The sequence below is a fragment of the Mchenga conophoros genome, linkage group LG13 (genome assembly GCF_057382185.1).
Source record: "Mchenga conophoros isolate Kocher_MC1m ecotype Shallow Benthic linkage group LG13, M_conophoros_male_GT1.1, whole genome shotgun sequence".
Lineage (NCBI taxonomy): Eukaryota > Metazoa > Chordata > Actinopteri > Cichliformes > Cichlidae > Mchenga > Mchenga conophoros.
The window spans coordinates 16,622,747-16,650,346 of record NC_140538.1 but is presented as its reverse complement, the minus strand read 5'-3'; the positions used below and the strand labels follow the sequence as shown (position 1 = coordinate 16,650,346).

The 27,600-nt window shown below is 39.4% G+C and overlaps 2 protein-coding genes across 4 annotated transcripts; both read right to left on the bottom strand.

Moving 5' to 3' along the window:
- Positions 1-5,882: 5,882 nt before the first annotated feature.
- On the bottom strand, positions 5,883-17,082 carry chata (choline O-acetyltransferase a). 3 transcript variants are annotated; one of them, XM_085296768.1, is made up of 15 exons: positions 15,977-17,082; positions 15,636-15,734; positions 15,112-15,303; positions 14,732-14,850; positions 14,158-14,211; positions 13,876-14,056; positions 11,890-12,067; positions 11,630-11,799; positions 9,002-9,102; positions 8,766-8,894; positions 8,553-8,675; positions 8,328-8,469; positions 8,002-8,064; positions 7,785-7,922; positions 5,883-7,266 (listed from the first exon to the last, which is right to left on the bottom strand). In XM_085296768.1, the coding sequence occupies exons 2-15, from the start codon at positions 15,681-15,683 to the stop codon at positions 6,835-6,837; spliced, it is 2,070 nt and encodes a 689-aa protein (XP_085152894.1). In that variant the 5' UTR covers positions 15,684-15,734; positions 15,977-17,082; the 3' UTR covers positions 5,883-6,834. The 3 variants fall into 3 exon arrangements, with proteins under 3 accessions (XP_085152894.1, XP_085152893.1, XP_085152895.1); XM_085296767.1 differs by having other exon boundaries at positions 15,636-16,211; positions 16,918-17,082; XM_085296769.1 differs by having other exon boundaries at positions 16,918-17,082.
- Positions 17,083-17,827: 745 nt separating this feature from the next.
- Positions 17,828-20,372, bottom strand: slc18a3a (solute carrier family 18 member 3a). Its single transcript, XM_085296766.1, has one exon. The coding sequence runs from the start codon at positions 19,908-19,910 to the stop codon at positions 18,360-18,362; it is 1,551 nt and encodes a 516-aa protein (XP_085152892.1). The 5' UTR covers positions 19,911-20,372; the 3' UTR covers positions 17,828-18,359.
- Between the last annotated feature and the right edge of the window lie 7,228 nt (positions 20,373-27,600).

Here is a 27,600-nt window from a genome sequence, read left to right as displayed (position 1 = left end):
TCGATCTCCGGCTCCCTTCTCCCATCACTCGCGAACAAGACCCCGAGATACTTGAACTCCTCCACTTGGGGCAGGAACTCATCCCCGACCCGGAGTGGGCACTCCACCCTTTTCCGGCTGAGAACCATGGCCTCAGATTTGGAGGTGCTGATCCTCATTCCCGCTGCTTCACACTCGGCTGCGAACCGTTCCAGTGCGAGCTGGAGGCCCTCACCCGATGAAGCCAACAGAACCACATCATCTGCAAAAATCAGAGATGAGATTCTGAGGCCACCAAAGCGAAAGCCCTCCGCCACTTGGCTGCGCCTAGAAATCCTGTCCATAAAAATTATGAACAGAACCGGAGACAAAGGGCAGCCCTGGCGGAGCCCATCACCCACCGGGAACGAGTCCGACTTATTGCCGGCAATGTTAGACTCTTTTTCTCTAATTGATCTTTCTGAGTTAACTTCAATAATTACTTCCTCCAAACCATCAACGTGTCTTTTAGACCCCATTCCTACAAAACTGCTCAAAGAAATCCTGCCATTAATTAATTCTTCGATCTTAAATATGATCAACCTATCTCTAATGATCGGCTATGTACCACAGGCCTTCAAGCTAGCTGTAGTTAAACCTTTACTCAAAAAGCCATCTCTAGACCTAGCAGTCTTAGCTAATTATAGGCCAATCTCAAACCTTCCTTTCATATCAAAAATCCTTGAAAGAATAGTTGTCAAACAGCTAACAGATCATCTGCAGAGGAATGGTTTATTTGAAGAATTTCAGTCAGGTTTCAGAGCTCATCACAGCACAGAAACAGCTTTAGTGAAGGTTACAAATGATCTTCTTATGGCCTCTGACAGTGGACTCATCTCTGTGCTTGTCCTGCTAGACCTTAGCGCAGCATTCGATACTGTTGACTAGGGCTGCTCGATTATGGCAAAAATGATAATCACGATTATTTTCACTGAAATTGAGATCGCGATTATTTGACGATATTTATTTAACCCTTTAAGACCTACTATAGAACCAAGTCCGCCAGAGCTTATATTATTTTTTTACATGTTGTAGTGCCATTTGTGGGAGCATTTCAAGTTGCTAAATAACTGTTATAGCCCATATTTTAATAATATGTATGCATTAAGTCCATAGTAACTACATTAATTGCAAAAAAGTGCAATAAACTACAAAAAAATTGAAAATCATTTTTGTTTTGTTTTTTTACATATATTTCTACTTGGAGAAATTTAAGAGGTTTATCCCTCAAAACTTTAAATACAAAAAAGTTGCAAAAAATAGTTTACAACAACAGGAAATTTATTTTGAGTGTCTCCATAGTTTTATTTTGGAGATACACCAATTTTTATATACACTGCAGGAAAAACAAAAAAAAAACAATCCTATGATGCAAATTTGCAAAGAAAACAGCATGTGCATCAAAATAAACTATTTCCAGCAGTGCAATTCGAGTTCTAAGCATCCCAGAAACTATTCAGAAAAGCCAAACATGACCAGTAGAGGTTTTTAAGGTCTACAAGTAAAAAACTACATTTCCGCGAAAATGACGTCACTTCCGGTTTCGGCCAGGAAATGGCGGACATGCGACAGTTCGCGCTGACGTCTGTTTCACTGTGGGAAGTGTTATGAACAGCTGATCGGATCGGCAAAGCGTGTTTCTGGAATATTATGTTTTTGTTCCTGCAAGCGCTTTTTATGCAATTTTTGCAAAGCTTTATGTGGAAGGAAACCGTGACCGAGGACAAGCTGATGGCATAAGATGTAAGTACAACTCCTCCGGTTTCATATGCAAAACAAATTATTGCGCTAGCTTACGAGGTTCAGATTCTACAGGGATTTAAAAATAGTTACACAAAACGGAGCGTGCTGCTCTGACCGGATTTAAAGGGTTAACAATGACTTTAAAAAACAATATAAAATAGTGTGCAACACCACTGAAGTTTTTTTTTTTTACCTCTCTTTTCAACCAACAGCAGTCACTCTCCTCTCCAAATAACTTCTGCTTAGCTTTCCGAGCTTCCCTCGGGTCCTCTTAATCAGCGGTCTCCAACCTTTTTTGCGCCACGGACCGGTTTATGCCCGACAATATTTTCATGGACCGGCCTTTAAGGTGTTGCGGATAAATGAGGGAGGGGCTAATAATCGGCTCAGTCATTTTTAATGATCGTTGAAAGCCCAGATCATAATCGTGATTAAAATTCGATTAATTGAGCAGCCCTACTGTTGACCATAATATCCTATTAGAGCGATTAGAACATGCTGTAGGTATTACAGGTACTGCACTGCAGTGGTTTGTATCATATCTATTAGGGCTGGGCGATATGACCCAAAATTCATATCTCGATATTTTTTAGCTGGATGGCGATATAAGATATATATCTCGATATATTTTTTTTAAAGCCATAAAGTAAGAACAAAAAGAGAGTTCTTAGTCAAAGCTGTGTCCCAGATGTCACACAGGCACTTTTATTAACATAGAACAGATGTACATAAAATTTACTCAAAAATAAATTATGAGCATTTATTAAATAATAATGCTCCATAAATAAAAGAAAACAATGTTGTTTTTGTGCATAACAAAAAGCTCACAATTGTGCAGTCAAAATGTAAACTAAAAGACGCTGAGCACAATAACAAAGACAGTTTCACAGCTGCTCTGTTCCCAACTTGTACTGCGTGACTGACAGCCTGGAGTTTGAAATCCGCTTCGCAACCACGTCTCTTAACAGGTGCCATTTATGGTCCTTATACACAGTAGGGTAATATTACGTTGAAGCACAGTACGTATCACTCCGCGAGGCTCAGCCGTAATGCTCCGACAATCCATCAAGCGGTGCAGCTCCGTAGCTTACCAAAGTCGTACTAAAACATTTTTTGACAGATTGCTGAGCGCCGTGTTCCACATAAAATCGGTTCGCAGTCATCAAGCACAACCAGAATTCATACATAAGGCGCGCTGTCAACTTTTGAGAAAATGAAAGGATTTTAGTCCGTGCAGCACCTCTGGGCTGCATGGCGTTAGCGTGGTTAGCTCGTTAGCGTGGTTAGCTAGCTTACACGTTGACGCCGTCCAGCCCCACGCACGGGGCGATGCGCAGTAACTCGTTAACGGAGATTTGCCGTGTCCATCTTGTCGCTTCCTGCAGGTGAAGCGATGGGGGAGGAGGGGAGGCCGAGTAACGTTGCGTAAAGACGAAAGTGGACGAAAGAGAGGCAAACTTGCGGCTCCACAAGTATAATTATAACGTAACATAGACTATATCGATATAAAGGATATTGTCACATCTTATATCTCGTATAAAAATATATCGATATTTTTTAAAAACTCGATATATCGTCCAGCTCTAATATCTATCTAATAGACTCCAATTTGTTCATGTAAATGGAGAGTCCTCTTCACACACTGAGGTTAATTATGGAGTTCCACAGGGTTCAGAGCTAGGACCAATTCTGTTTACATTATACATGCTTCCCTTAGGCAGCATCATTAGAAGACATAGCATACATTTTCACTGCTATGCAGATGACACCCAGCTCTATCTGTCCATGAAGCCAGATAACACACACCAATTAGTTAAACTGCAGGAATGTCTTAAAGACATAAAGACCTGGATGGCCGCTAACTTTCTGCTTCTTAATTCAGATAAAACTGAGGTTATTGTACTCGGCCCTGAAAAGCCTAGAAATATGGTATCTAACCAGATTCTTACTCTGGATGGCATTACCTTGGCCTCCAGTAACGCTGTGAGGAACCTTGGAGTCATTTTTGACCAGGACATGTCCTTCAATGCACATATTAAACAAATATGTAAGACTGCGTTCTTCCATTTGCGCAACATCTCTAAAATTAGAAATATCCTGTCTCAGAGTGACGCTGAAAAACTAGTTCATGCATTTATTACTTCCAGGCTGGACTACTGTAATTCATTATTATCAGGATGTCCAAAAAACTCACTGAAAAGCCTTCAGCTAATCCAAAATGCTGCAGCAAGAGTCCTGACAGGGACTAGAAAGAGAGAGCATATTTCTCCTGTTTTGGCTTCCCTTCATTGGCTTCCTGTTAAATCCAGAATTGAATTCAAAATCCTGCTCGTCACATACAAGGTCTTAAATAATCAGGCCCCATCTTATCTTAATGACCTTGTAGTACCATATCACCCTATTAGAGCACTTCGCTCTCGCTCTGCAGGCCTACTTGTTGTTCCTAGAGTATTTAAAAGTAGAATGGGAGGGAGAGCCTTCAGTTTTCAGGCCCCTCTTCTGTGGAACCAGCTTCCAGTTTGGATTCAGGAGACAGACACTATCTCTACTTTCAAGATTAGGCTTAAAACTTTCCTTTTTGCTAAAGCATATAGTTAGGGCTGGACCAGGTGACCCTGAATCCTCCCTTAGTTATGCTGCAATAGACATAGGCTGCCGGGGGATTCCCATGATGCATTGAGTTTTTCCTTTCCAGTCACCTTTCTCGCTCACTATGTATTAACAGACCTCTCTGCATTGAATCAAATCTGTTATTAATCTCTGTCTCTCTTCCACAGCATGTCTTTTATCCTGTCTTCCTTCTCTCACCCCAACCGGTCGCAGCAGATGGCCGCCCCTCCCTGAGCCTGGTTCTGCTGGAGGTTTCTTCCTGTTAAAAGGGAGTTTTTCCTTCCCACTGTTGCCAAAGTGCTTGCTCATAGGGGGTCATATGATTGTTGGGTTTTTCTCTGTATCTATGAAGCGCCTTGAGGCGACTTATGTTGTGATTTGGCGCTATATAAATAAAATTGAATTGAATTGAATTGAATTGATGAAATCAGAGGATTGAGTTTTGGGTCTAACAGCGGACATTTATGGTTACAGTTATGTCCAATATTTATTGGAAAAAGACACAGTTTTTCAAATTCTGCCTGTGCACACCACAACAGTAAATTTACATCACACTATCAATACAATCAATATGTAATGTAATTGCAGACTTTTTGCTTTTAAATTAGAGACAAAAATATTGTATTAGCTACTTTGGAATAACAGATACTTTTATGCACAGTCCCATTGTCAAGGTCTCAAAGGGGATTAGACAAAATTACAAAATATCAAGACTGTTTCAGCACTTGGATGGAGATCATCTGAAGTCATCATTTGAACTATTAGTGGTTTGCCACTAGCTGCAAACCCTTTATATTTATGTTTGTGAAGGCATCTCTTTATTGCAGACTTTGATAATGATTACCTCCTTGAAAATGTTCTTAACTTTGTTAGATGTTGTGAAGTTGTTGGGGTTTTTTTTAACCAATGAAATGCAATTCTGTTATTGCTTCTGGTATTTCAGGCCTTTTTGTATTGTTGGCCAGTGCATTCCTTTTTTTTTTAAAGACTATATCAGATTGTTGATTTGGTCAATCCTAAAGCTTTTCAAGTATCTCCAATAGTTTTTTCTTGTTTTTCAGCCTGATGATGGACTGTTTCACTTATATTGACACCCCGTTGGAACTTGAATTGTGAATTCCAGTGTAAAGCTACTCGATGCACGTTTAACACTTGGAATCAGCTAAACAAACCATTGTCCAATTAATTTGAAGTCTCTGGAAATGGGTGACTGTGTATGAAAATGTGTGTAATTCCTAAACAGTTATTTCAAATCTTTATGAAACCCCTTTGAACTAAAGCTGAAACTCTGCACTTCAATCACGTCTTGATTGTTTGAGGCAAAACTGCAAAAATTTATCTTGTTCAGTGAATTATGGACCTGACTGTATGTTGATCATTGTTTATGGTCAAAATGATTGCCATTTTCATGTGAGAAACTTGTCATGCAGTGTAGTGCATGTGATAATAAAACATATGAGGTTAAAAAAAATAACTAAACATGAAATATGCTTCAACTCTTAATAGCAAGATACCATTTTAAATTGTTCCTTTTATTCATTAGCAGCGCCTTTTAATTACAGTACTTTGACAGTCATCAATACAGTGAACACCTTTGGTTAGTAACCTTTATATATTTACTTTTCAGATTACTTCTCTATAACATTATATATATATAGATATATTTGTATATGATACAAAAATAAATAACTTAATTTTTAATTGAAATATTCTGCTCAAAACTTTACACATTTGGTTCAACTTAACATTCTTTAGGCTAACTATAAAGTATCCTTATAAAATCTTGGACGGCTACATTGGATTTATTATGTACACAAGCACAGTGTGAGTCCCAGTATAAGGAGTACAGAACAGTATGAAGAGGATTTTATAAATGGATACTTTGTTTTTTGAGCAGATGTATTGGCACATGGTACTGGTACAACAGACACAAGAATTTATGAAGACAACACAAGGAGAAGATTGCTGTTTTCTGGTCTTCCGAAAATCATTAGATAGCAGCATGCAATTTGCAGGTTGACACTGTGAGACAATCAGCCGTTTGGCATAACTCACAGCCTGCTTTTGCTTTGTCAAACTGACTGACGGCAAAGATGATGCAGAGATGTGATAATACGAATGAACCTCCAGTGTTTGCATCTCTCGTTTCCCTTTTTTTCAATATTTCCCACTAACCTTACTCTAAGACCTGTTGGTCAGCAATAAATAAACTTCTTTCTTTGGCTGATTCATGTCAGGTTTACCCATTCGTCTGGCACGAACTCTCAGCTACATGTATCCTGTAGTAGCCACATTTCAATTCCTGGAAAAAGCATCTTCTACAACAATAAATATCTACATGACATTTTGTATCACAGTTTGTACAGTGTATATTTTAAAATTGACTTACTAATACATTATTGCAGCACAGAAAAACACATTTAATACCACATCACCACTATTACCACAGGCACTGACAGTTTTCTATGATTTACTAATTTTGCTCAGCGGCTGTGCCTCTCCGTGTGGTAGCGTCTGAGTTTGGGCCTCCACGCTACTCTGGTCTGTTGTCTTCACCAGAACCTGTGGGACTGTTTGCTTGTTTTTAGTCAAATCAGATGGTCTCTGGGGGGATTTTTCCTCCCACTTTGTTTCGGTCTGTGTGTGTGCCTTCTGTGTCTGGCCCTTTCTTTCCTCTGTGGCAGCGCAGTCAGCGTTGCATTTATTGCACAGATCCCTTATGTCCCGAAGTCCCTGCGCCAAGCACTTTACAAATTCTGCTGAACATGTCTGTTGGCTCTCATGGAAACTGGACACGGAGAAGATAATATGGTCTGACTGAGGGTTGTAGCACGCGCCGTATCCGTTTGGAACCACGGGTCCATAGCAGCAGAACATTTCAACAGTAGTGGGAACCTGAGGGAAGAGTAAATGCTTCAGTCCTAAACTACTAGAAGCTTTACTGGTGTGATGAAATACTGCTCTAGGAAAGGTTTAGGTAGGTAGTGAGACTGATTTGTGTTATTATGTTTTTCCTCATTCATTACAAGGAAACCCTAAACTGTAGTTTTCGTTCAAACAACCAGTTACCATTTTTGTGTTACAATATAGAAATTTTATAAAGAATAAACAAGAAGGGCATAACCATTATAGTAACTGCAGTGTTACGATGTATTAATACAGATCAAAGGTCAGGGTAGATGGCTGTCCCACTTTCTTTTAGTTTCTTCCTGTTGAAAGGGAGTTTTTCCTTCCCACTGTCACCAAGTGCATGCTCACAGAGGATCATGTCATGGTATATATATATTTTTTTATATTACAGTATGAAGTGCCTTGAGGTGGCTGTTGTTGTGAATTGGCACCGTATAAATATAATTGAATTGAACTGAATTTTAAAATATGAATCATTTTATTCCAAAATTACATGCACATACCTGACTTGTAGAGAGAATGAACTGATTACTGATAAGATAAGCTTCGTCTTTGAACATTTCGAGCTTCCCCATCTTCATTTCATGTGCAATTTCACGCAGCCCTAGTAGGTGATTGTCTATTGCCATCCCTGTAATAGCCTGAAAAATAGAAAGTATGTTACTGCATTTATTTAATGTGAGTCTCTGTCATAGAAATCTGGAAGAAGAGAATAGTTACCAGACGTGTATAACTGGTCTGTGCAGTTATTGCTCCTTTCAACAGTTCCATCATTTCTGTGTCCTGGAGAAGTAAACAACTGACAGTCAGTGCTTAGTCTTTAAGGTCATTAATTTACAGTAAGTAGATTTTCATGCTTGAATACATCAAGACAAAATCCAATAGAAAACAGAATAGCATTACTGAACACCCCCCCCCCCCCCCCCCAAAAAAAAACAACAACAAAAAACCTCAAACTGATTAAGCCACTCAAAATTAATTTAAACCTGTAGCAGCTTTTATTTGAGTCACAGTATGACTTTAGTTTCTGCATAAAAACAACCTACACTTGTGCTGTTTTTCCTTTCAGTCATTGCTTTGACAAAGGCAAAGGCTTCAGGTGTTGCTGAGCGAATGTTGTCTACTCTGCCTTGCTGAAAACGACGTAGAGAAGCACTCTCATAGGTGGACACCGGTCTGCCATGACACCTGCAGTCATGTACAGGGAGAACAAAATGTAGGTAAGTTTAATCAGTTCTGTAAGATGACTATTTTTTTTTTTTTTTTTTTACCTGTAGAAGCCTAACTGAAGAGCAAGCTGGATGTAGGCATCTGGACTCATCTTCTGCTTCTTGATAAACCCTTTCCCGTAATCATGGAACTTGTGGACATTTATATCCAGATTCTTTACCATTCTGACAAAATAAGAATACATTTTATTGAAATCATGTGCTTCTCATATTAATTAATCTCTTCAAATGACAAGGAACTAAAGAAAACCACACCTCTGGAGTTTATCAGCAGCAGATGTGATGAGCTTGTGAATTTCAGGAGTGCATTTCCAGCGGAGTCTGCGTGGCGCGGGCAGCTCGCTCACACTTGCAGCTCTGACCAGCTTTGATGGACTCCCAATCCTTATGAGTAGAAATAAATGGAGCCATTATTTATAATAGTCTTATTTTAAAACATGTAACTCATATATACTGCACACTTCCAAAATCAGATGTGTGTCATTTCTCACATGCATTTGAGGAGATACTCTGTGCACTGCACAAGGACAATTCCTTCAAATGCAGAGTGTTCACACACGACTCCACAGCAGCCATCAGCTCCTACAATAAACTGTTACAGAAAGGTTGTTTTCAGGGGTTGTTTTCTTGAGTTGGACTGAAATGTTTAATAATATAAATTTTTGATTGCTGCACCTCTGCACTGTTTGCTCCAAATACATGTTCTTACATCCATACATTACCCCCTAAAGTGAAAAAATCCTGAGTAAACTAAATTATTTTGCCATTTTGTGAGATGACGGCTTTAAATCCAGTGGAACGTCCACTTTTAGTTTGCATTTCCTTAATTGGCCATGGAACTGGTTAGTTATATCCTTTAATGCGTTGAGAAATCAACATGAATTTGTTCATTTAATTTTCCTCATTAAGAAGGCAAAAAAACTTCCTCATTAAGATTTGACAGTGTTTCTATTAGATAATGGCAGATGGCTTTGATCATGAGTTGAGGCCGTGGTTTGGGGCCTCAGTGGGGACTGGTGGTGGTTGCTGGGCTGACAGAGAACTGAAAGGGGCGTGCGTAGAGGTGTGGTCCTGCTCCTGAAATTCAAATAAATTATCTCCAAAAATATTGTTCACTTTGGACATCAGGGCCCTGTTTCAGGAAGCCGGTTTAGAAAACTCAGAGTGAAAAATGATACTCAGGGTTGAGTAACCCCGAACTGTCCAACTCGGAATATTCGGTTTCAGAAAGGCTGATAACAATTAGTTCAGTCAACGCGGAGTTGCTTTAACCCCAAGTTAAACGCGCGCACGAGGATACATAAAGCCCTGATTAGTGGAGCACAGATTAAGCGAGTCACCATGGAGACGGAGGGAAAGAAGGCGCGGTCAATGTATCTTACAGCGCTTGAGGCCGAAATTCTGATGGCAGCATATGCCGATAACATGCAAATTTTGTGGAAAAAAAGTAACACAGCCTCAGCTGCAAAAGAAAGGGAGCATGCATGGCAAAACATAGCCGACAGAGTCAATGCGTGAGTGTTAATTTAAACATTGATCTAGAGATTTCCACCCATTTAACACGTTATTTTATTATATTTCATTTTTTATTTTATACATTTGATTTTGTGATGTGATGTGAGCGCAGGTGCAACCCAACAGGCCCCAAACGTTCCTGGCAGCAAGTAAAAATGAAATATAAAAATATAGTCCAAACAGGTAAGGTGTAATTGTATTATGAGCCATAGTGCTTGGTCTGTTTGTCCGATGTAAATCAATTGCAGTTAGAGGCTACATTAATTTTCTTTCTGTAAGCACTTATTGAAATTATCTGAGCACATTACAAGTACATATTTGCTTACTCTGTATGCTCATATGCGACCCGTTATAGCCAACAGAAAAAAAGCGGAGGCCCGAAAAACAGGTGGGGGTCCTCCACCACCACCACTCACAGAGGCTGAGCAGTTGGCTCCCACATTTGTGATAATGTTGGCAGCATCACATATGATCTTCACAGTGCAGAGAACACAATTAGCATCCATTACTATAATGAAATAATTTGTTAGTTTGAAATGCTACAGGGAACTATGTACCTGTACATTAATGCTGTGGAAAGACTTCCTGTTCACATAGTCTCCTTCATTTACTGAAGGAGCAATGATTGGAATGTGAGTGCCATCTATACAGCCAATCATGCCTGGGAACCGTGAGAATAAATGTGCAATTTAAGTAGTAGTTCAAGTATCACCACATCATGAATTAAGTTTCATTCATCCTGATACCTGCAATTTTGTGGCATCCCTCTTTGATAAATCTTGTGGGTCTATGACCGGGGAACACCACAAACGAGTACAGGAGACGTTTCAGTGCAACTGTAACATTCCTGACTGCCCGACAGACGGTAGCCTTGGAAACGTGCTCAGCGTCACCAATATTGTACAGAAAGCTCCCGTTTGCAAAAAACCGAAGTGCAATACAAATAATATGTACAGAACTGAGAGAATGTCCGCGATGTGTCACATGCGTAATATTAGGCCTGAGGATGTTATTCAAATAAATTATAGATTGTGCTGAAAAACGGTAACGTCCACACAGAAAATCATCAGGAAATGATAAAATGTCCAAACGCGCTCTAATCACTCTCTCCCGGCGGAGAGCTCTGCGGAGAATTTGGGCTTCAACATCTACTGGCTCTTCAAGGAAGGAGCACGCCATGTCTGACACTTCCTACAGTCAGGTTTCCGACAAAGAGGCGGAGAAAGTCAGGGTTAGTTGAAGTAAACCTGCTAGGGGGCAGGTTAGCTTCACGGAGTGTGTCGTCATAGTGACTCACTCAGAATTAATCTAAACTCGCTTTGTGAAACCGAAAACCCAGAGTTTTCGTTAACTCAGGGTATACTTACTCAGAGTTTGCACTAAACCGGCTTCCTGAAATAGGGCCCAGATATCTTATCGTATCTTATCTTTCAGTATCATTACATGGGTTTTGTTATTTTAGACAGTTCCCACGTTTTCTTCAGAGTTTTCTTTCCCTTAATAACAAATATCACTCAGAATTTTGGTCTCCACACAGAATGTACAAAAAGTTAATAAAACAAACATTAATTTAACCTTTTTTGTTGATAAATGTGTTCACTTACCTGCATTGGCTTATCATACCAGCGGTTGCCTCCATTCTTTGTCAATCCACCTCCATGCAGCATCAACATGGCTCGTTTGGTGTCACTAAGTTCAGGTCCACTTGCGTCGTCCAGACAGACGAGACACAGACAACGCTCAATCATGTCCAGCGAGTCCCTGTTGGTAGACTCTACAGGAAAACAAAAGTCCATCTGAGAGGCACCTCATATAAAAGAGAGTTTTTATTGGCAGTCCACATAAAATCCCTTTTGAAATGTACCTCTCATTAGTACACTACGAGACTCAGCCCACTCTGTCCGTCCATCTGAAGTGAGAAGCCCTATAGGAGGGAGCTGCTCTTCTTCGTTGTCAGCCATCTTGACAATCTTCTCCAGCTGAGTCAGCAAATCTCTTTGATTCAGTTGCCGGAAGTTGATCATCACATCCAGCACAAAGAACTGGACAAAGGGTTCAGATTAGCCACAAAGTTTTAGGAATCTTTGGTACTGACTAACTTTCCTAATCATGTGGACATATGCATTGTTTCAGAATTTCCTGACATTGTGAAATAACATCTAAGTGATTCTTTTAGCAGCATTGAGCCCCAAACTTAGCCAGAGCCACAAAGAACAAGAAGAACAAGGAGTACCTGCACAGATGGTATGACTCCCACAGAAGCAGTTTAAAGCCACAGAAAAACTGTGCAAGTGTAACAAATAGTGGGTCACATGATATAAGGGCGATGTGGCGCAAAGAGTTGGGTGTTTGTTTTGTAACCGGAAGGTTGCCGGTTCGACAGTCTCGGTCGTTGTGTCCTTGGGCAAGACACTTCACCTACCGCCTACTGGTGATGGCCAGAGGGGCCGATGGCGTGATATGGCAGCCTCGCTTCTGTCAGTCTGCCCCAGGGCAGCTGTGGCTACAACTGTATCTTGCCTCCACCAGTGAATGAATAGTGGAATTGTAAAGCGCTTTGAGGGCCCCGAAAAGCGCTATATAAATGCAATCCATTATTATTATAAAATCGTTTTTCTTTCATTCTTTCTTTCTTTCTTTCTTTCTTTCTTTCTTTCTTTCTTTCTTTCTTTCTTTCTTTCTTTCTTTCTTTCTTTCTTTCTTTCTTTCTTTCCTAATTGCTGTTTGAATTAGCTCAACTGATAATAAAGTCTTAGTTTATTTACACTCTTTATTAAATCTAGTTGGATGTGATGATCTTAATTCAAGTAAACATCAAGTTTCCATCACAGACAGCCAATTTAGAACAACCAAACCTAACAAATCTGTTTGTGGGCTGTGGGAGGAAATCTGCACAGACATGAGGAGAACAGGCAGACTTCACACAGAAAAGCCCGACCTAGTTACATCAAAAGGAATTTCTTCTTACTACAGTAGGTTCAAACTAGTAACAGTCTTACTGTGAGGTGACAATGCTAACCACTGCACCACTGTGTCACCCCTATTGTGAAGTGATCTGTTCTGTTTTCATTAGCATTCCAACATAAAGAACAAAATTGTGTGTGGAGTGAAGCTGTGGAACAGACTAAATAAAGATATGAAGCAATGTCCGAGCATGGCACAGTTTAAAAAGCGGTTTAAGGATATGGTTTTTACAGGGTACAGGGAAGAGGTAAAGATTGGATAGGGTGTTCTTGTCCAATATTTTCATGTGTGTGTGGGTGCACGGGTATGTTGGTATGGGTGTATATATATATCTGTAGGTTGTGTATCCTTTGAGGTGTTACTGGGGTTATTGAAAATGTGTATATACGTATGTATGGATAGATAGAAATATATATATATATATATATATATATATATATATATATATATATATATATATATATATATATATATATATATACATAAAGAATAATAATAAAAAAAATACACATGACATATAATGTAATTGCAAGGAGGTATTTCTGTAGTCTATTGATTACTAGATAGTGGAAAAGGGGTGGGATTAAATAAGCTTATGCTTCTTCCTGCTCCTTTTTGAACATGAAAGTTATTTGTAGTTGTGGTTGCTCGTTTTCCTTTTGTTTTGCTTTGTTCATTTGTCTCTTTTAATTCTATGTTGTTGTACTTTTTCAACGTGTTCAAAATAAAGATTCAATCTATCAATCAAATTGTAATGCATATCTATGAGAAATCTGGAATGTGCTGTGTTACATGCTAACCAATCTCTCGTTGGATGAAGACCATGTAATATGGTGGAGAACTAAGAAATGGCTCTTGCCCTGGGTCTGTTTTCTCCAAGTCTGACCTGGTTTTTGCACGCCACGATGATATGTTCAGGTTCTGGCATCACGCTACTCTCCTGTGCTACGAGAGTGTCCCTCTCAGGTCCTGGCAGACGGTAGGAGGTGAAGAGACGATAATACTGCTCCATACACAGACGCGTTCCTGCCAGCTGGCCCCGGGCATAGTCCACAGGCAGGTCACGGCTACACGCAGACATACACAACATTTTCAGGCTTTTTCTCTACACAAGAACTGAAAGTGAAGAATATTCTTTTATGACAATTTGAATTAAATGTTAACTCACTCATCAAGGTGAGTCTTGTACTCCAAAGCTCCAGATATTAAGTGTGCAGCAAATCTAGAAAGAATATCTTTGCTCAGTTTTAATGCTTCATAAAACACACACATTGTACTTGGTCACTCTTTTGCCACCACACTTTTTTTTCTTGATTAATTGTGTAGCTTCATTACACCTAACAACATAAATGCTTCATGTAAATCATGTGGTTAAGGAACCGGTAACAGATCAATACCATGTTAACCAAACCACAGTTTTCCGACCTCGAGGCATTCTGAGTAATGACCCTTTCTGAAAGTGTCCAGCCAAGAGGGAAGTGTTCAAATTTGTATAATCAATGAAATCTGGTAGAAAAGCAATTCTCACAGTTCACTATTATTTGTCAGTCTTTGTGCTGGAATAACCAAAATCACCTACAACTTGTAACACGAGCAATTAGATATTTTTTTTCTTTCAGAGACTGTTTCTACACCAGTGAAGAAAGGATTCTGTCTACTAGTGGATTGCAGAGGCTTCGTCTGTCCCGTTGTATCAAATGATGAGATTTTTTTTGTGGTTCACTCGTCTCAGGTGTGCATACCTTAAAGAGTCAATAGGAGCCATGAAGTTCTGCTGTGGGAAGACCATTGCAGGACTTGAGTTGACAGGTAGAGCAAGTCTGTTGTTCAGGTACATATCATTCAGCCAGTAGTCATAAACCTATGGTGGAAAAACAAAAAGCAAAAACCAAACAGGATTGTAGGTAAAAAAAAAAAAAAAAAAAAAAAAGGGACTGGACCATTAAAAGCAGATAAAACAGCATCATGCTTCACAATCTTTCTAAAAGGTTTATCGACATCAGTAATGTCTTCAAGATTTGGTTTAAAACTTTAACATTTTTAAACGTATAAGCATCCAAAACACAGTTTTGTTTCTTAAATACATATATTTCATTTATTAATTAACGTCTTTTTTATTTACCCAGTTTGCCACGTTTTCGCTCCTCTCCGTGAGTTTGCTCTGTAGTAGCTCCCCCACTCCTCCAGGGGCTCCAAACTGCATCACTATGTTTTGCGTCTTGTTGAACTGTTCTTCTGTGAGCAGGTGCTTCATGCACCTCAGGTATCTGTCCAGTGTGTCTTTCAGGTTGGGCACCGGCAGCTTTGGCAGAGCCTGGAGAACATGGCGGGATGAAAAGCTTTCACTTCTCATCACCAGTTTTCCTTTTTCCAAATTCTTGACTAAACATGACGTAAGTCTCCCCATGCAAGGATTGCGCATGCTATTAAGCAAATATTTAAGGAATCGATGAGATTCCAATTAAATTCCAATTAAATTGCCCATGAATTCCAGCGTAATCCTTTGAAAGCCACTTTTATGTCCTGAAATGTTGTTAGACCTTATTTGATTTTGCAACCTTTAATCGTAAAATGTAAATTTATCTGTTGTAGAATTGAGAAAAACATATACGGTGTGCTTATAAGGCAGATGGAAGATGTAATTACATCTCGGCCCCCTGAATCTTCGGAGGCGTCTCGGTCGAAAACTGGCATGTTGGCGGTGTAGACGGGCAATCAAGCAGGTGGAGTCACAAGAGGAACTCTCTGTCCACAAACAAAATCTACAGTCATTATTTAAAGTCGACACTTATTAATATAAATGTCAGTCACAGTGACAATCGGAAACCAACACACTCACACTCAGAAAAATAAAGGTGCCAACTGGAACCAAAAGTGGTTCTTTAGACTGATGCCATAGAAGAACCTTTTTTGGTGCCACAAAGAACCTTTCAAACAATGGTTCTTTAAAGAACCATTTCTTTCAGTGGAAAGTGGAAATGTTTTACCTTTTCCAACAGTCCCAGAATCCAGATCTTCAAAGACCAGCAAGTGCTCAAGACTGTTATCCGCTTCGCTGTCACCGGTCGTGAGAAAGTGTTTTTCCCTTAGAAAGTTCAAGGCACACCGCTCGCGCGATCTGCCTGCGCATGCACATCCCAACGACTGACCCCCTCCATCCGCTCCCGGGAGGTTGCCATAGTACAACGTGTTCTAACGTCTCTCTCTCTCCCTGTCATTCGGCTCAAAAACATTTTTAATAAATTGCTCAGTGATGAACAAGTACTCAGATCATTTACCCAAGCAGTGTGCTTTGCCAAAACTAAGTAAGTGTGTTGATAAGTGTGTTCATTAGGCTTTGGCCCCCACCCCTGCCACCAGTATATTTTTAAGCAAGTATTTCTAGCTTTATTTGAATATTCAGTTTCCTACCATCTGCTCTTAAAGGGTAATCACCAGGTAACCCGCCCTCCACCTTCGCACACACATGCACACAAACAAAACACACAGTATAATTCACACCCTCATTATAGTGAATAAATATTTATGCCATTTTACACCATCAAACTTAGATAGCTAAGGATGAAGAACCTTTTTTTCTTTAAAGAACCATTTGTAATAGCTGAAGAACCAGCTACAAAATAAAAAGGTTCTTTGACGTATGATGGCTCTTTAAAGAACCATGAAGACATCTGAAGAACAATTTAAGAACCATCAGTTTTCATCTGCAGATGAAAAATATTATGATGCACGCAGAAAGTTGATGAAAAATACAAGATCAGACTGTTTCTGTCTGCCAGAAATATACAAATGCGCACTTTCTTCAAGATTATAACATTGAGAAAATTGCCTTACAAAACTGCACATTTGATGAAAACATGTTCCCAGTACTAAGGCGAAACTAACAAGAACAACAAAAAAATAGAGTGCAACTGAATTTTTTACTCACCAGCGAGGGAAAAAACACCCTCTCTTCCTGGAGCTCAAGAAGGTAGTTTTAGTTGGTCCATCTTTACTTGAATCCGTTTATAACAGAATTTCTTTAAAATGTCACTGCTTCGATCCTTCATTTTAAGCATCTTTCAATCCCCTACATGGCATGAGCACAACTCCCTGGCTGGCTCAGGAGAGATGCTAAAAGAGGGTACCTCAGCCTCCTGACAGCCAGGCTCCTCCCAGAAGTCCTGCTATTCGCCGGGAAGTTTATTTGGCACTTCACATGCTCACCCCACCTTATTTAGACGCCATCTGAGCTCCTCAGATGCTGAAACACTTTGCAGGAAAACAATTAGGACGCATTTTTTCGTGGATTTTTCCCCCCTTTGGCTTTCAAAATTTACAAACACTACACGCAGAACAGTTTAGGTGCACGACTCCTTTCACCTGACTGCACCTGACCGATTCAGATGACGCCATTTAACGTTATGAGCAGATATTTGTGTGACCAACAAGATGCTTCAATAGACCCTATTATTCATATAAACCATAAAACCCTCTGAAATTATTAATATTTTGAACCAATGACATTTTCCCAGAAATTTTCAGTTACACTTTCACTGTAAAATCAAATGCTTCTCTTTATTTGAAATTCACGGTCAAGGATCAGAGCACCACAAATATGTTGGCCTTAAAAACTTTAATTTCAGATTTTCTTTTTCAAACCAATTTGTTTCCACGGGCAAAACATGTCAGAATCTTTAAATGAGACACTTTCGTGTTTTAACAACACATTTAAATATCATTCTTCAGTTGCGATAACTTTCTAAGTATATATTATCTCCATTTATAGAGGAAAATAACATTTCAGAATAAAAATTACAATTTGTGCCCTAAATAAACCATTTCAGTAAACAATATCATTCGCATGATGATGATTTAATTATGTACATGAATATACATTTATGTACAGTCGCGGATCATCATACAGTGAGGCTATACATTCCTATGCATTCCAGAAAAAAAATTAATAAAACGCAAAAGCAGATTTCACCTTTTTCCCCACCTTTCTCAAATGCCGTTTGACATACAATACAGATTACAGATAAAGACGCATTACATTTCTTCTTTTGTTCAAACACATTTGCACAATCCCTGAACACGATATGAGTCAGTTTCCGATACAATGATAAACACTCTTAATGAATATACATTTATCTCAGCAAAATCTTTCACAGGAATCTTACCTTTAAATAAAGAAACGCAAGCGAGTACCTTTCTGCTAAAGCTTTAACCTACTCGATTTGACAAAACCCAGAGAACTTGTCACCAGAAGCGGTAAATAATTGATATTGTTACACAATCATAATAGTGTTATGGAATTGATTGAATCGGACATGATACAGACAACTCTACATTAGCACTTGGATAGTTTAACACCCAGCTAAAGGTCTTTTACGCATACTCTCCCCCAGAGGATTCCTCCTCTGAATAAGAGCGCCGAGCAAAGGTCTCAATGCCATTCTCGTCGATCGTTGTACACAAACCCTTTCTCTTTTTCTCTCGTTGCTCCATCTTAATCGTATCATACAGTCCCGTTGGACCGTCTTCTAGGAGCATGTTTCGCTCGGAGAAAGAAGGCTTCATTTGTGTCACGTTCTTCAGCAGGAGCAGCGCCGGTGCGTAAAGTACGTTGGCGAGCCCCATGCCCAAGTTGAGCTGAACGAAGCCCAGGTCGTGCACTATCTGTCCGGCCACCACGGGCCCCAGGGCATACGCCACGCAGTAGGAGATGTCTGCAATCGCGTACACACTGCCATACACTGACACGTGGCGCACATCCACTAAGAAACCCAAAGTTGGTAGAAGTGCCGTGTCCACGAAGGCGATTCCAAAGCAGATGCCACACAGCGGAATCATCAGCTGTCCAAAGTTTTTACAGGCTGGCACTGTGCACGAGCTTGCGCCTATAAATACCATACCTATAGCCCCGTAAAACCACTGCAGATGGGGGTACTTGGCTGATAATTTCACAGTGAGATACACACCTAGGACATGAGGAAAGAATGCAGGGAACCATGTCATGCCGATCTCCCACTGGCTGGAATGCATGGTGTCCTCCATCCAGTTGGCTATAGTGGGCTCGAGGAAAGCGAGGGGGATGTTACAAACGACCAGAGCACCGGCCACAACAGCTATGTAAGGATCAATCATGAGTTTGTATATGGGGGTACCAACTGGCATGTTTTCTCTCTCACGATTAGAGAAGGGCTTCAGCACAGTCAGACATAATATGCCATCAATGAGACAGATGCAGGCCAGAATCACGAAGGGCACCGACTTCCCTGCGAATTCATAGAGGACCCCTCCAAACGGGGGCGCCACAAGACTCCCAAAAGAGATGAAAGCCAAGGCAATGCCCAGCGCTTTGCTCCTTTCTGTCTCCTCTGTGTACCTGTCTGCGATCAGAGCGATCCCGGATGTGTCGGCGAAAGCAGAGCCTAGGCCTTGCATGCTGCGCGCCAGGAAGAGAGTCGCGTAGTTTTCAGCAAAGGCAAAAATAACAGTGGAGAGAAACATGACATTTAGTCCGATGAAGAGCGGGATATCATACCCGACCCTGTCTATAAACGTGCCGCTTAGCGGGTTGACCAGGAGCTGCAGGATGGCCTTAGAGGCAAAAAGAACGCCTATCTGCAGATCGAAGTTCCCCTTGGTGATTTTGTGGGTGCTATTAGTGGAGTTGGTTGCAACAGCTTGGCTTTGATCCGCTGCATTCTGTAGCTCTTCAAGGTAATCGGGTATAATTGGCACAATTACCATGTACAGCATGTTGTCTAATAAAAGTGCTATGCAGACTATTACTAGAATAATCCGTTTCTGTCGTTCTGGGTCTTGCATTACATTGCCCAGTTGTTTAGTTCTTTCACCCATCTGGGACAATTTGGAGGCGGCAGACTGTGCCATATTAGCGCCCCGGCCCTCTGTGGTCACCTCCGGCTCCATGATTTTATCCTTTTCTGACTCAAGTCTTGACTTTTGAAAAAGAAATGCTGCTTCCTCAGTTTGCTTTTCACAGAATTACGCACACTTGGCACATGTGTGTATGTTCTTTTAAAAATGGTGTTTTCTTTTCCGGCACTCCAATTAACTAAGTAACTTTTCTCTGCTTTACCTCTTCTCTGTCGCTTGCGCTGTTCGTCATCGCACACGCGTTTCCACTTGTGTGACTTGCACTCGTTTTATCCCCGCCGTCCTTAGTTGCTTCATTGTCTCATATCCCGTCATTCAGGTGACGCGCTTGCCCCGGGCAGCACTCCCAGATTGGGGATTCACCCACTCCTCACAGTGCCGGCTCCATCAGTGCTCTGGCTGTTTCAGGTCCGTTTGCTGCGCCCCTCCGGCACCCAGACACTCCCAGCTGTCTCCGGTCACCTGTAACGCTGTGAGCTAAGTCATCATTTCGCATCAGGCAAGATGTTTTTTGTCGGCGGAGGAAGGAGTACACACTGCACTTTGTTGGCTCCCATAGGTATCCCCCTCCCACCTTCGCCAATGGCTGTGACGCACAGTCCTGCTGCTCTCCAGCAGATCTTTTATGCTAATTAAACATAAAATCCCGAGTGCGCACTGCTGTCCACTGAGTTGCTTGAAAGGCTCAGTTTAACCTTCTCAATGTTAAACAGTTTTTACCAGATTTTCAGCGGTTATAATTGATTCAAAGCTAAAAGTAGAATACTTTTCTAATCGGACATACAGAGGAGCACATATTCAGTTCTCTGGTTGATTCTGAATTCAGTAACGCAAGGAATGCATTTGCGATCACGAGCAGCAGTACCCATACAAGGAAAGAAACATGCAGAATTGTAGTTTTTAAAATGACCCCCGCCCACCCTCCATTCAGCACCACAATCAAGTGGACAGCTCCACAGAACACGACACTAAAACAATGCGTTTTAACAGTTAAACAATGCGCTTTTGTTAACCACTGCTATAACCCAGTAGTTTATATATATATAGTTAACTATATATATATAGCTAACTTCATGACTGTGCATATATATATATATATATATATATATATATATATGTATATATATATATATATATATATATATATATATATATATATATATATATATATATATATATATATATATGTGTGTGTGTGTGTGTGTGTGTGTGTGTGTGTGTGTGTGTGTGGGGAGAGAGAGAGAGAGAGAGAGTCGCAAACTTTAAAAAACATCAGTAAAACCCCAGTACGTCATGAAACGACAGAAAACAGAAAAGCTGAATAAAATGAGTGAACTGACTTTTTAAAAGTAGATACTGCCATCCAGTGGTGAGGCTGAAATAAACAGTAACTGCAGGACTTTTCAGTGACAGCAATTTTTTCTAATAAAGAGAGAAAAACAATTCAGTTTCAACAGATGTCTACCCTTCAGAGAATTTTCATGAATCAGTTATCGGAGTCACATGTCGTTTTGTTTTGTCATGATACACAATTTCATTATTATTAATACTTTTATTATTATACTTTCTAAGAAACTGAAAGCAGGTACAATGGGATTTAAAGAAGTAGAAGTAGATTCAAACTCATTTCCGTTTTTGTTTTGTTTTTTTCACTCAATGAGAGGCAAATACTGTGTTCATGTGTTCGCGTGTAAAATACAACTTGGATTTGTCAGCTTTTGTAGTAAGCTACAGACCTGGGATATGAGACAGAGTTGTGCCGACATCTAGTGGAGGAAGATTGAATTGATGAAAAACAAAAACCTGAGATGTGAATTTTGACCAACCTATAACTGCACAGCAAAATCAGTTTTTGTGTTTGTTTTTTAATGATTATGCTACATTATGGTTTGATTGTGAGTTATATTTATATAATCAATGAGGATCGTCTAGCTAGATTGTGTTTTGATAAGTTTATCAATCAGTTATTACTTATTAGTATCTTTACTGTGATTACTGTGTTTTGCCCTTTGTGCATTTGTTCAGCCGGTAGATGTCCTCATATCCCCGCAGCGCTGCTATTATTATTTCAATGTTTTCTCTCATTCCTGCTCTTTATAATTTTCATCATAAACTCATATTTCACTATGTGCACTATGTTTTTACATTTTCAAAAGTCTTTATGACATTAAGCGCCAGACGCACAGGAAAAACACAGTAAACCTAAAAAGTCAGAAAAAAGTAGAAGCCACCAACACTCTTGTCCTCTCTTTAAACAACTTTGAAATGAAACAAAATAGAAAGCATGCTTTTAGATGTTCCCAGGTATAAATTAAAGACAAAGGGAGAGAGGGCGTTTGCTGTGGCTGCACCCAGACTGTGGAACAGTTTACCTCCTCACGTCAGATTCTCCAAAAGCCTAGAAACTTTTAAAACTGCTCTTAAAACTCACCTCTTTTCATTGGCTTTTAGAAACGTTTAATTTATTTGTTTATTTATTTTTTATTTGATCAGCGAGGTGTTTTACGAAATTGTGTTCTATTGTATTTTTATCTGTATTTACTGTACAGCACTTTGGTCAGCCTTGGTTGTTTTTAAATGTGCTCTATAAATAAACTTGACTTGACTTGACTTGACTTGACTAAATGTGGTGGATTCATGAGCCTTGAAAGAATTAAACGAATCGTCGTGTGTGATAGTAAAAAAACCCTTCAAAGATTCTTGATGTTAACATCTGTAAGAAGAAAGAAATCTTTTGTTCTTGATGAAGTTTAGCTGCCAGTTGATACGTGTTCCCTAATTTTCTGTTGTTATAAAAAGACCCAAAAGACCTCAAAGACCTAATTTTTTATGACTAATGTAGGGCAACGGTGTAAAATCTAAACACTTGTGAGACCGTCAGACATAAAGGAAACAATGAGTATGATCAAGTATTCTAAGCTGAAGTTAGAATAAATTTAGCTTTAATTTACACTCTACTTGATCCCTCTTTGAATTAAATCCCGTTGTTTTCCCCGAGCGATTTGACGTAGGCATGTTAAATCCGACTAATAATTGTTACAAATCTGACAAAAAGGCAGCTCAAAATTAGTTTTATTTTTAGACCACATGTTATGTCACATTAATGAGAGAACAGCCTCGATAATCACATTTATTTCCCTCGGTAAACATACTGTAGCGGAAAAGCTTATGCACAGTCATGAAGGCCAAACTGCGAGTTGGCTTTTGGTTTTCCCAAGGGGCTCTTGACCTTGACGTCCTCTTGCTCACTCCGTCTGTTAGCATTCACGCATAAACAGAAACATATGAAGACACAGTTACACACAGAAGTGGCAGATAAATAAACACAAACCGTTTATACAGATTTCAAACTTAGTTAACTGTGTTTACTTATTTTGTCAATCACCCCCATCTTTATCTGTTTTAAGTGCAATGTCCTCTCAGGGCCAGCACAGACCTCATAACTGGATTGGCTGTGTTAGGGGATCAACATTTTCCTTTTTTTTTTTTGCTGTTTTCCCAGTGACTCTGCTCTGATCTGATTTGCTCAGGAGATTCAAGATCACCATGTAATCTCGAGCAGTTATCAAAGCATTAATTTCTAGCAGCCACACAAAATCCAAAGCTACTGAGGCCAAATGCACACATTATGAAAGGTCAAAAATAACCCCTGTGGAGCTAAATGGTTATCCATAGCGGTTTTTGATATGGGCGGGGCGGCATCGTGGTGGGGGGCGGCATCACGGGCATCGACAAAAAACAAACAAACAAAAATGCTCGTACTCGTGCTGCCCCGACGTCATGCCAGCGCATAGTGGGAATGGCATAGGCACGATCAAAACAGGCTAGGACCGCCACTGATGGTTATAATATTAGTTTCTTTTTAATAGACTGAAACTGAAATCAGCAAATGCTAAATGCAAAGTTTCATTTGTATTTAAAGCAGGGTATACTACTTTCAGTGATATAGAGTAGCCTTTCTTTGGGGGTGCTAAAACCTCCTTCAGTCCATGCAGATATCCAAAGAGATTCATGCTAGGCTAATTGGTGATTCTGTGTGTGAATGGATTGTTTCTGTGATAGACTGGGAACCTGTGCAGTGTGTCCACCTTCTTGCCCAGTGTCAACTGCGATGGCGTCCAGGCCCTGTGTGGTTAGAAAAACTGATGACTGGATGTTGTGCATAAACTGGCCTGCTGCTTTAGGCCAAAATTAATGTTTATGTGTAAAATACAACTGAGGTCAAATTAATAGTAAGAGCTGTTGGTCTATGTAGTAGAGTGTGATTCATCTATGTGGCTGCTGTAGAAGACACTGTGCACCAATGAAGAGTGAGAACTTTAAAAAAAGAAATTAAGTATACAACAGTGATTCCAAAATAAGTTGGGTCACTGTGCAAAATGTATATAAAAAATGCAAATCTAATAAACCACACTTCACAATAGAACATAAAAAAACATATAAAATATTTAAACTAAGACGTTTTATTATTTCATGTATAGTAAATAACTGATTTTCAATTTGGTTACAGCAACATGTGTCAAAAAGATTTTAAAAAAGAGCATCTTAGAGAGGTACAGTTTCTTAGAAGTAAAGATGGGTGAAAGTTCATCAATCTGCAAAAAACTGTGTAACACTTTCAGAATTATTTTCTTCAATGTAAAAATGTGTTTTTGTCATCTACCGCACACAACATCAGAAGATTTAAAGAATCTGGAGAAATCTCTGTGTGCAAGTGACTAGGCTGAAACTCAAAATTGGATGCCTGTGTGATATCTGGGCTCTCTGGTCCCACTGAATTAAAAACTGCCCTGTTTCTGTTACAGAAATCACTGTGTGAGTTCAAGAACACTTCCAGAAAACACTGTCTGTGAACACCGTGCCATCCGAAAATACAGGCTAAAACTCCAGCATACAAAAAAGAAGCAGTCTGTTATTAAGGTGAAAAAAAAAAAATTCAAACCTACATGGCCTTGTGTGAAAAAGTGATTTCACTAAACCTAATAACTGGTTGGGCCACTCTTAGCAGCAATTTTAAGTACCTTCATTTAGAAGCTGCTTTTTGTCTTTACTTGTTTTTTCTTTGTCTAATATTTGAATCTGTTTGATAAACTTAAATATTTAATATGTCGTGTAAATGTAAATCATGTGAAGTATGAAGTGGCCTCAGACCGGTACATCCTATTCTGGTCAAAGTGTGTGGTTTAATGATTTAAAATAGTGATTTCTAAAGAGCAGTGATGCACAGCCCCTCTTTAATCCAGATTATAGTGAAACACTAATCCTGTAAAAATGTGGTTTCTTCAAAACAAATATGTTTTTGCTAATATGAAATGTGCTATGTGTACATTGTTATTGGTAAGATGAATGTGAATATAGTGTTCACATGTCCATTCATTTTCTGTAAATCACACTGTGTACAAATAGTGGGATTTCTAAAATTCAATGAACTGATTGGAGGAGCAGCTGTGTTCAGCATTACCATTGATTGTCCTGTGGCTGCTCAACAAGAGCATTTGTGCTGCTGTGTATTGTGTGTGTGCGTGTGCAGTCTCATGTTGTCAGGGTTATATAATCGGCTCCACATCTGACAGTCAAGATCACTGACAGTCAAGAGAGTTTGGTCGACCTGAGGCAGCCGACTGATGTTTTATCTTGTGTTTGTGCTCGGCTGGCCTGGGGTCAGTCATGAGGAGCCGAAATCCCTCTCTGGTTCTATTAAAAAGGGTGGCAGAGGAATTAGCACCCCAGGTTGGGTCTCTCTTTTCATTCCTCCTCACCAAAGGATTTAAAATAAGACCAACTGGGCCTGTTGCACGTTTTTACTTTATTAATATTTTGAATTAAACCTGCTGAAATGTATAATTTATTCATTTATATAACAAACATTATTAAACACTTATTTTTATTTTTATACACATTTTCAATAATGGGCAGACCAATCTGAATGTGGGACATTGTCACACATGCAGCAATTACTACCTGTATGTTTTTCAAAAAGATTGATTATAAATTCATTATAAATTATCGTTATGAATGATTTTAGATATTTTTGTTTTTCCAATATGCTATGTTACAGTAATCACCGTCATCCAAAGCCATGTAATAACACACCTCTGCCTCTGTTGCACTCGCTCGGTTTCCTGTATAGTTCTCTTTACAGCGCTTTGATTTTTGTGAAATCATTGTTAAGCAAAGCATTGTCTATAAAAAATAAGAAGCTGTGCTCGAATCTGCTTTAATGTTCAATGTAACTCAGCTGTTTGACTATTAGCAATTTCCTGGTAGCCACATTAGCTGTCTATTATTAAGGTAGGAGGTAGAAGCCAATGATAAAAGGCTAGCATAAAGATATTAATATTATATTAATAGAAAGTATTACCCATTATCAAGCTAATTTACTTTTTTTTGTTAGCAATTTGTCAGTTTGTAGGTCCAGCTTTATAAAGACGTACTGATGTAAGATTTAAGACTGACTAAGACTGTGTATGAAATAGAGCTAGGTCTCCTTTTGGTTTGTGAAGTCCCATTTTGAAATCTGATATTTTGCATTTGGGTTTTTGAGATAAAGTAGTAAACATATTTAGACGGGAAGGTGGAGTGCTGTATTTTCATATACCTTGCAAATCTAGTGAGCATGATTGTGTATCACACAGAAGGATACTTGGTAATTAGGGCAAAGTCACATATAAATAAAATACTGGAATTAACTGACTAATTTGTAAATGCTGAGGTTTTTATAATATCAACAAAAAACAATTAATCAAAAACTGTAGACATTAACCACCTTCTTTTTTAAAAAACAGTCTGTGCTTGAGGCTACAGGATCCATTCAAACAATATAGTTAATACAAATCACATGCTACCTAGACTTGTTTTGGGGGCCTCAGACACACACACACACACACACACACACACACACACACACACACACACACACACACACACACACACACACACACACACACACACTTGCAATCGTATTCCTTCCAATCTTCCACATTATTTTTTTATAACACTGATTCATGACTTCTTTCTTTCTCGAACAGTCCAGACTCTCCTTGCGCCCCCCCCCCCCCCCCCCCACCTTTTCTCCAGCACTTGTAGTCATCTTCCTGTGTAATCCTCTCAAAAAACCCATATGAAAACTTCATTGGTTGACCAGACATAATCCTCAGTGAACTCTAAGTACCTGAATATTTTTGATTGTAAGAGAAGGAAAGCCGATGGAAAAGAAAGCTACCCGTGCTCTGCTGCCAGACATTTGGATTCAGAGTATAACATAATCCAGCAGCTATTTGAAGTAAATCTTTGGCCAGTGTGGCTTAAATAATTAATCTGCAGACATAATATATGACGACACTTCATGATTAGCTATTAATAAACCCTTTAACGAGATTTTATCTCTATCCTTAAGTGTTTCACAGCAATTCTTCATAGTCAGGGATAACATACTGCACAGAAACAAGTATTTTCTTATTTTTTTTCTTGTTTAATATTTTATTATCTAGAAAATATAAGCTTCCTGTACTTTTCATTTTACTTAAAATTGCTGAGTTGAAGATGTTCCACTATTTTGATTCCTGGAGAAATTATAGCGATACCAGATAGGAGCTGAAATGATAAGCGCTGGGTTACTACTATTTTACTCTGGTGGTGAACTGACTTTCTAATTATTTATTGCATAATGCTCTTTGAAACAACAGATCCTTTCATGTTGGCAGTTAATAACGGCCTGCAGCGG

Coding starts and splice junctions, on each gene's coding strand:
- chata (XM_085296768.1), bottom strand. CDS start 15,683: ATGCCAGTTTTCGACCGAGACGCCTCCGAAGATTCAGGGGGCCGAGAT. Junction 12,068..13,875: donor TCGTGGCGTGCAAAAACCAG/GTCAGACTTGGA, acceptor CCCTTTGTCCAG/TTCTTTGTGCTGGATGTGAT. Junction 8,895..9,001: donor GAGTATCTCCTCAAATGCAT/GTGAGAAATGAC, acceptor TCTACTCATAAG/GATTGGGAGTCCATCAAAGC.
- slc18a3a (XM_085296766.1), bottom strand. CDS start 19,910: ATGGAGCCGGAGGTGACCACAGAGGGCCGGGGCGCTAATATGGCACAG.